The 9,779-nt window shown below is 42.9% G+C and overlaps 1 protein-coding gene across 1 annotated transcript in view; it reads right to left on the minus strand.

The window, feature by feature from the left end:
* Positions 1-619: 619 nt before the first annotated feature.
* PLA2G4A (phospholipase A2 group IVA) overlaps positions 620-9,779 on the minus strand; it is a 195,977-nt gene continuing 186,817 nt past the window's right edge. The window contains exon 18 of the mRNA XM_006161871.2: positions 620-1,310. Within this exon, the coding sequence (XP_006161933.1) occupies positions 1,179-1,310 (132 nt within the window). The 3' untranslated portion in view covers positions 620-1,178. The remainder of the gene's footprint in view (positions 1,311-9,779) is intronic.

Here is a 9,779-nt window from a genome sequence, read left to right on the forward strand (position 1 = left end):
GACAGACAGAGAGAAACAGAGAGACAGAAAGCAAGAAATCACCCTCCAGGAGGGATGGCCATGCCACAATCCCTTCTCCTCCATTCTCCTCTCGGGATCTTGGGCACGCACGCACATGTGCCTGGCGTGAGTTTAAGTCACCAGGTCCAGGACTTGAATGGGGGTCGACTACATGAGAGTCCAATGACGCTGCCATTACACTAACTGCTGGTCCCAGGACTTTCTATTTAGAATGGCAATCCCGAACCACTCAAGTTTAACTGTGCCCGAAACCATGACCATGCAGTACAGATTGTCCCTAAGACAACTGCAGACGCCAGAGACAGGTCACTTCATTAAGCCCTGGCCACGGTGGACTGTCTGAGGTTGACTGCTCTGCTTGGTGGGTATGCAGGCCAGGATAATATCAGCAAACAAAAACATTATATAAGAAGTAGTTATGTATACATCCACCCCCTTATTGGAACAATATATACACTTTCTCTAGATGAAAAATAATCATGATTTAAAATGAAGGTTTCACACTGCATTTGAATGCAGTAAATCTGAGAATTTTTCATAGCAACAGTACAATATTCTATTCCAAAGAATGACAAAAACCCAGTTATTTCATACTGAATTGCATATTGATATCTTTATTACATATATGTATATATATGCACATATAAATAAAAATAGTGTTGTTTCAGAGCATGCCTACACCTAGTCAGTGAATAACATTCACGCGAAATGGGAGGTCTTACTGAGCTTGAACTGTTGAACATGTTTTAAAGAAAACCACATTTTTAGAAAGAGCAAACCTATGAAGGTTGGTGAGGAATGCTTAAACATACGGTGTGTGCATCTACATTCGCATCAGGAAATCCATTCTGACAGAAAATGTAGCTAAAGATACGTTTATATAACCAACATCATGTTTCATCCTAACCGACTTCAAATAATTGGGTCATCGAAAAAGTCATGATGCATTTTTGCATAGAAAAACATAGAAAGTTACGTCATGACTTTTCCGATGACCCACTAGTAGAATTCTCACACAGCCTAATAAACTGTGAGTTTGAGAATTTGCTGGTCTCAGGGGATCAGTACTGTGACCTGTCCTGTGCTTTTCAATCCAGTTGTCATGGAATTTCGGTCTGCCCCAGCATCAGGCACTGCTGCCCTCCGTAGTAACCAAACTAGGCTGGGGGTTTACTTAGAAACTCTTTGTTGAAAAATCTTCTTGCCTCAACATTACTGAGGGAAACAGAGCACCGAGACGGATTCTGCCTTCTGTATTCAATGCTGTCAACGATGGCGTCTTTTATCACCTGCAAATGGAAACAGAAGATACAGGATGAATGCTTCTCTGAACTCAAGAACACATGTGTTCAGAGCCAGCCCATAGCCAGATCCCACACAGCTGACAGGGCTCAAGTCCCAGTCCTCGGTGGTCTGAAAAACATACCAGGCATGTGTGTATGTGTATGTGTGTACCCAGGATCCTGATGGGATGGGGAATTGGAGGAAGAAGGATTGCAGTGTGATAAGACTCTGCTGGGGGAATGTTCTCTCTCCCTATCTCTCTCTCATTCTCTCTCTCCCTTTCTCCGTCCCCCCTTTTTGCACACACACAGTAGCTCTCTTGCATTGAATACAACAAGCGAGTAAACACTGTCTGGTCTAAACAGAAATAAAATTGGCCTTTTCATTAGAGTATGCATTTGAAACAGCTACAGAGATATCTCACCACATGCGCACATTGGGACATCTCCCCATCACACTCTTGCTATGTGTGTCCTCAGCTACAATTCCTCCCACCCCCACCCCACAGGAAGAATATTCTAGAAGTGGTCCAGATAGTGTGCTGATAAAGTTAGGAATAAAATATTTAGAGCATGGCAAATTTATGATTTTTTACCCTTCACAGGGAAGGTGATCATAGAGAAGAAACAAGTAGTTACTCCATCTGTAATATATGTTCTTTATAGTTAGTGGACAGTCAGAAGGAGACCAGTGGAAGTGAAGACTTTCTCTAATGAGGAAGGAAGGTATCCCTGAAGAAGTGCTCTGCTTCCCCGACTGAAAAAACAAACAAAACAGATATAAAACATGGCTGTCCTCTCGCTCCGCAAAACACCATGCACTGAAATCTCATCAATGAACATGCATGTTTACCTTGTATTCAGAATAATCTTAAATATACCCAAATTCATTACCAGAAGAAAATACAGGCGATTGTGACATTTACAAATTGCTGTTGGGGCCAGTAGGTGGCATGGTGGGTAAGGAGCAGGATTCCCACATGACCAACTACGGTTCTAGGCCCAGACCTGGCAGCTTGCTTTCTGACTTTCCCTCTCCCTCTCCCTCTCTCTCTGTCTCTCTGTAGAGTGAATGCACCCTATCACAAGTTAAAAAAAAAGTATATAATAATAAATAAAATTATATAAATAAGTTTTTTTTTAAGGAGGGATTGCTGTTGAAAGTGTCATAATACTGTTTCTAGTACAAAGTAAAAATTAACCTAGCTAGGACTTGGCGGAGAGAAGAAAACATTTAGAATTTGGAAGCAGTTCTTGCAGAGCATTGGGAACTGGGTTGGGAAGGATCCTGAGAGGATCCTGGCCCTGCAGCTGCTTTAGTTCCCTGTCGATATCAGTAAGACTGCATTCCCTGGGACAGGACCACAGGACCCATCTTAACGAACAATGAGGCAGACATTTCAGGGCTCTGAGAGACAGAGCCCGATCACAGTGTATGCCACAACTCCCTTATCCTCTATCCCGCAGACCACTCAACATGAAGGTCCTAGTTACTGAGCTAATAACTCAGAGCAATTTAGGTGCCATGGCCTCCTCTCAAAGTTGTGTTGCCCATGTGGTCTTCGGCACATGCGCACAAGAGGGATTTCACATCCCCACCTCCAAGCTCGTTGGGAACTGTAGTTCCAGGTCTGGGGAAGAGAGGTGTCAGTCTTCAGTGGTGCTAACACACGGTATATATTTGTTACTCACTGTCAGGCCCACAGCCAGGCTCTTCTATTCTCTAATAGCAACATTAAATACAAAACAAGTAGCCATGGAACCAGCAGGTGGCGTAACGGTTACATCACTGGACTCCCATGTAGTTGGTTTGAGTCCTGGACCTGGAGGCTTGAAACTTATACCAGACTGTGTGCATGCATTCCCAGAATCCCAAGAGAAAAAAGGAGGAGAAGGGATTGCGGTATGCCCATTTCTTCTGGGGAGGTGATTTCATATTTTCTGTCTCTCTATCTCTCTGGTGAGCGCACGTGCCCTGTAGCAAAAAATCTGTCTAAAAAAAGAAAAGAAAAGACAAGCAGCCATATTCTGGAAAGAGGTAGTTGTCATGGGAATGTGAATCCTTAGTGTGTCTTATTTTTTGAAGTAACATAGATAATAATCTTCTAGAAAAATGGGCTCAAACGTAACTGAGTCTTTTAAGTTAAACAGGTATTCTCACTATATTTTCCCGTGAGTAAAGGAAATACAATTAATTCTACAATGATAAGTGATGCTTCAGACATAGGAAAGAAACTTTTTCCTGATTTACTTCATTTCGAATTGACGCATAATAATTGTACATATGCATGAGGACAGTGTGATGTTTTGACACGTGACTACATCGTGTGAGGAGCAAATCAGGGCCTTTGGCATCTGTCACTTCAAACATTGATCATCCCTTCATTCTGAGAACATTCGAAATTCTCTCTTCTACTTGATTTGAAAAAAAAATACACAATAACATTGCTAACTATCGTCACTCCACTATATGGTAGGACACCAGAGATTATTCCTCCTATTCAACTGTAATTTTGTGTCCATGAACTAATCTCTCCCCATGCCCAGACCCCCCCCACCCATTCTAGCCCCTGGCAATCACTGGTTTACTGTGTCCATCTGTGAGACCAGCTGTTTGAGAGCTCATATTTAAGTGAGATCCCGCGGTATTTGTCTTTCTCCATTTGGCCTATTTTGCTTACTATTATAAAATGTCCTCCAGATCTATCCACGTTATGGCAAATGACAGACTCTTCTTCATTTTTGTGGCTGAATAACATTCCCTACATTGACCAAAGGCCTCAGGCACAATTACTTCATTGTGTGAGCTCAAGAGCAATTAGAAAGAATCCTTGAGCCTCTTTCCTCTTTTTCAAACTGGGAATCATATTATTATGTTGGGTTTTGTGAGAATGGGGTGGTCATTTATATAAAGTGCTCTGCACAATTCCTGGCAAAAGGGAAAATTTTTCTCTCTAGCATCTATGACTGTTGTTATTTTTACTTTATTTTGTTATTTTTTTTTTTTTGAGAGAGATTTTTGCTACAGGGCATGTGCACTCACTAGAGAGACAGACAGAAGGTGAGAAATCACACCCTAGAGGGGATGGCCATGCCGCAATCCCATCTCCTCCATTCTCCTCTTGGGATTTTGGGCACATGCGTACATGCCCGGTGTGTTTCAAGCCACCTGGTCCAGGACTCGAATCATGGTTGACTCTGTGGGAGTCCAGCAAAGGAGCCATTATGCTATGTGCTGGTCCCAACTGTTATTTTTTAACTCACCACTTGCGATTAAAACTAGGGGCTATAAATGAGAACTGAGGTTCTGGGTGGCCAGGAATGGCAGAGTGGTAAAACGCAATGCTCTGTGAGGCAGTCCCACGTGGAAACTTTCCCCATTCAAATCCGGAGACCTTCTCTCAATGTACAGGCACTGCTCAGTGTAGTGGGCACATGCCTGCCCGTGATCTGGAGCTGGGACTGGGGAAGGATCACAGAGTGGGGTCTCTGCTGGGAATGCTCTCTCTTACTCTCACAGGGACACAGAATAAGTAAAACATTAAAACAATTTTTTTTTTAAAAAGTAAGGTTATAAAGCTTTCAGGAAATAAGCATGTCATAGAATAGTCAAGAGTGAGCTGATTACACGATAAAAGTCAGCAAACAATTCATCAGTTGCTTTCTCCTCCCTCATTTTTGCCCAGCAACCTAAGAAACATGAATTTTCACTGCAGAGAAGGAGCAAACACAGAAATCAGCTCTTTACTTTCCAAATACCTAAGTTTTTTTTTTTTGGGGGGGGTGTGGGGTGAGGTGTCTGTCTGTCTTTGCTATAGGGTGCATGTGCTTGCCAGAAAGACAGAGAGAGACAGAGGGACAAAAAGTGAGAAATCGCCCCCCAGGGGAGATGGCCACACTGCAATCCCTTCTCCTCCATTCTCCTCTTGGGATCTTGGGCACGCACACACATGTTCCCGTTGTGAGTTTAAGCCACCAGGTCCAGGACTCAAACCACGGTCAACTGCATGGGAATCCAATGACATAGCCATTATGCCAACTATTAGTTCCAACCTAAAGTTTTAAAAGAGAAAAAAGCTCACAGAGGAAATTATACTCACAATGACTACTGTCGATTCCCTCACAATGAAGCCAGAGAAATCAGCAGTATCAATATTCTGAATTAGTGAATTTACTTTGGCTCTTGTTCCTAGAAAACAGTACATTGTATGTGTGTGTGCGGGTGTGTGTGTGTGTGTGTGTGTGTACTTTTTTTTTTTTTTGCCAGAAGGTGTGTGTACTCGCCCAAGAGAGACGGAGAAAGTGCAGGGGCGGGATGGAGAAAGCACCCACCATGGGATGTTTTCTTACTGCAATCTCTTCTCCATTTCCCCATCCTGTCAGGACCTTGAGCACACAAACACACACACCTTGCATGTGTTCAAGCCTTCAAGGCTGGCATTCAAACCTTGCGGCCAGCTATGTCGATCCTGGCTCCCTTAACCACAAGGCTACAGAGCCACCCCGCCAAGGTATTATTATAAAGTAAGATGAACATTCATATTTATAAATCTTTTCAGCCCAAATTATGTGTGATTCGAATGTACATATTGAACCACTAGGTGGCACATTAACACTAGGAAACTATCCACCAGGCTTCCAGACGAGTGCAGAAAACACCGAGTTAGGATTCTTGGACCCAGGGGAAGTTAAACTCAGTACTAGATCCCAGAGGAAGTTAAACTCAGTACTAGATCCGTTGTTAAAAGCACACCTAGCATATTACAAGCAGATGTATCTAAAAAGGTGACGTATCAAATTCGAATCTCTCTGATCTTTTTTATTGTATAAGGACTAATGTTAAGTAGGGTGTACATGTAATTTTGTCTCGTTCCTCCCAAATTCACTGAGACGCCAAGTCCTTCCTAGTGTTACCCTAGCCATAGCCTTCATACCTCCACCTCCTCCAGCCCCACACACCCTGTCTGAACCATGTCAGCTGCACTTGTGCACCCGTGCCCTTCCGTAGCCCCCCACTGTTGACCCAGTCCCTTAAATCTCTGGTAATAAACGCAAAGGATAAGAAAGATAAAAATGACACACACACACAAAGACAATGCAAAATGTAACCTTTCCCCAACGAGGGTGAATTTGGAGATGTGAGACTGTATGCAATCCACAAACCACCACAATCACAATCACAACAGAAAATAAATCATGAGCCCAAGAGAGGAAGTTAGAGTGTATTTTAAGAGAGAAGTAAAAAATTCCAAGTGTAAAAGAACATGAGAAGATATGTGGGTTTAAGTCACTATGAATATGCTGGTTATTCTCTGCTTTCCCGATAAGAACTGAAACATCACAGAAGTAGAGACCTGCCTGTCATTTTTTTTCTTTACTCTCAATATTCAGAACATAAAAATTACATAGTAAAGATTTGCAAAATTAATAAATGAACAGAAGAGACTTACTGAAGGTTTCATTATATTGAACACGGTTCATTATGGTGACAATGAGACATTCGTGTTGGATACTGCGGCAGTCCTGCGTCTTCAGTGCCCAGCATAGTAGATTTCAATTCAATACAGTACTTACTAATCACTAAGTAGTTAATGAATTGATAAAAAGGGGCCAGCAGGTGGCATGGTGGTTAAGGTGCTGGACACTTCCATATGGCCAACCATGCTTCAAGTCCCAGACCTGGTGGCTTCCTCTCTCTCTTTCTCTCTCTCTCTGTCTGTCTCTTTCTGGTCAAATTAAAATAAATGAATGAATAAATAATTAAATTTTTTTTTAAAAAAATGAATTAATAAAAGATAAGATAGAAAGAGATAATAGGAAGCATTAAAGGTAGATGAGTTTGGGACTAATGGATTAGGAAGTGATTGTTCAAAGGTAAGACCTTTGGGCCAGGAGGTGGTGCAGAGGTTACAGTGGCTGTGTCCTACATGGCCTACTAACCAGCTGGAGTCCCAGACCAGGTGCCCTGAAAAATACTGTGTGCGTGTGTGCGTGCGTGTGCGTGTGTGTGCATGCATGCCCAAAATCCCCAGAAGAGAATGGAGGAAAATGGATTACAATGTGGCCACTCCCCCTGGCGGGGTAGGGATGACTTTCAACTTCCCTCTTTCTCTCTCTGGCCAGCACACATGCCTTAATAGCAAAACTAAAACTACTACTAATAATAGTAATTTTGACTTGTACCTAGAAACTTTTATCAAGATGATGAAATACCAAAAATTAACTATCATTATTTCCGGACATATGCTTTCTTCACATTTTAATTCACATCTAATGTTTGATACTTTATAGGATAATTCAACAGAGTTTTTAAAAATTATTTATTTATTTATAAGGTTTTCTGTCATATGTGCTTGCCAGAAAGAGGCACAGAGAGAGAAAGGGAAATCAGCCCCCGGGGGTGTTGGACATGACACAGTCCCTTCTCCATTCTCCTCTCGGGATTTTGGGCACACCAGCACATGCACCTGGCTTCATTTTGCAAGTCACCAGTCTGGGGCTTGGACCACAGAGTCGGCCCTGTGGGAGTCCAGTGCCTTCACCACCACACCACCTGCTGGCCCGAGAAAGGTTTTAATAGCTCATTATTACACATCACTGACGCGTGCTGGAGAAACTGGCACGTAAGTTCTCAGACTATTTCTACTGAATTAATAAGCTGGATAGATGAGACTGGAAGACAGCATATTTTCCTGGGATAGGTGGATAGGTCCTGGAAAAGTCCTCAGAAGTCCTAGTCCCTCCAGATCAAAGCGGGGGCTTATGGGTAGAGCGTGGCCATCCTGCATGGCCAGGCTTCTCCGTGGTCCGGAACTCTGCCTCCAGCCAACAGCACCTCACACCCTGACACTTGCTTTTCCCAGTAAATCCATGTCATTTTTTTAAAAAATCAGTGATCAGGACTAGTAATGTTTATATCACTGGACTCCCAGTAGTCGGCTACAGTTTGAGTTCTGGACCCAGTGGCTTAAAACTCACACTGGGCGCATGTGCACGGGTACCCAAGATCCTAAGAGGAGAGTGGAGAAAGAGGGATGGTGGCATGGCCATCCCCCCGAGGTATGATTTCTCGGTTTCTGTCTCTCTGTCTCTCTCTGTCTCTCCAGTGAGCACATGTATCCTACAGCAAAAATCTCTCTCTCTAAAAAAAAAAAAATCAGACATCAAAGTTGTATTGGATATTATTTTAGGTGCTAGGCATCGTGGTCAGTATCTCTAGAGGATACAAGGTAAATAAGGTAAGACATTGTTTCCAAAGAGTATATAATTCATCATTGAAGCAGAAGAGAATATGAACACTGACAATAATTCTTGGCATTATTTTACCAACTGTTTCAGTCTACTGAGTGTCTGTTACAGGCCAAGCTGTTAAATTGTATTATTTTCCTTAATCTCCATTCTGATCCTATTAGATATATATCGTTGTTTCCCCCTTGCAAATGAGAAAAATAAAATTTGCAGCCAACATGCTCAAAGTCACTTTGCCAAGACGCAGCAAAGGAAGAATTTTTTAAGTTTATTCATCTCTTCCGTAAGTAAGAGAGACAGTAAGAGAGAGAGAACGAGAGAGTGAGAGAGACAGCTCCAACAGGGCCTTGAACCAAGATCCACTCCCAGCTCAGCCAGGTGCAGTCATAGCACCTACATGCCCTGCACACTCAGCCTCACAGAGCCCATCTTTCTGCGGCATCCCCCCCCCCCGCTCCCCAGAGCAAAGGCTTGAATATCCCATTTGGTCTGACTCCGAAGCGTCTGCATCTCCCACTACTACATGTCTACTGGTACAAGTAGCTTCAATGCCTTTAAAAAAAAAAAAAAGTCTTGTAAAATGAAATATTGTCATTGTAAAAGCATTAAGGCAATGTTCAGTGGAAAGGCATTTGGGAAGGCTGAGTAAGTGCAGAAACCTGATGCTAATGAGAAACACAGGCCGCTGTGGACGGAGCAGAAACAGAGCCGAAGTCCTCTAAAGGTAAACTAGAACTGAGCTGCAGCAAAGCAGGCCGCAGGAGATCTCCTGGGAGAGTGATGTAATAGCAAAAATTTAGACTAGAATGAGAATTGAAAAGGAAAAGTGGCCGTAAGCCACAAGTCAGGACTGCAGAGCTGGAAACTGCGTGGATGGGACGGTTCTAAGGCAGGGAAGTGACTGTGCGTTCTAAGCACTTCTATGCTGCTGTTGGTAAATAACTCACCATCTGGCACAGTAAACCGGTGTTGTGTTGCTGAGATGCAAACTGGTACCCTACTCCACTTAAAGGATACGAGAATGGGACATTTGACATCCAAATTTCAGAAGCATTACACTGCTCTTTAAATATTATCACTTATCAAGCAGCTTTGATTGCTCAAAGAGTATTTTTTTGGCTAAAGTCAGGAAAGGAGCAGGAAGAGAGTCATCGAGGAAGAGAGAAAATGTCAGTGAAAATGGCAAGTTTTACCTGGCTAGGAACCCCCCCCCCCCTTCCCCACCTC

This window comes from Tupaia chinensis, unplaced genomic scaffold (assembly GCF_000334495.1).
Source record: "Tupaia chinensis unplaced genomic scaffold, TupChi_1.0 Scaffold139422_1, whole genome shotgun sequence".
Classification (NCBI taxonomy): Eukaryota; Metazoa; Chordata; class Mammalia; order Scandentia; family Tupaiidae; genus Tupaia; species Tupaia belangeri.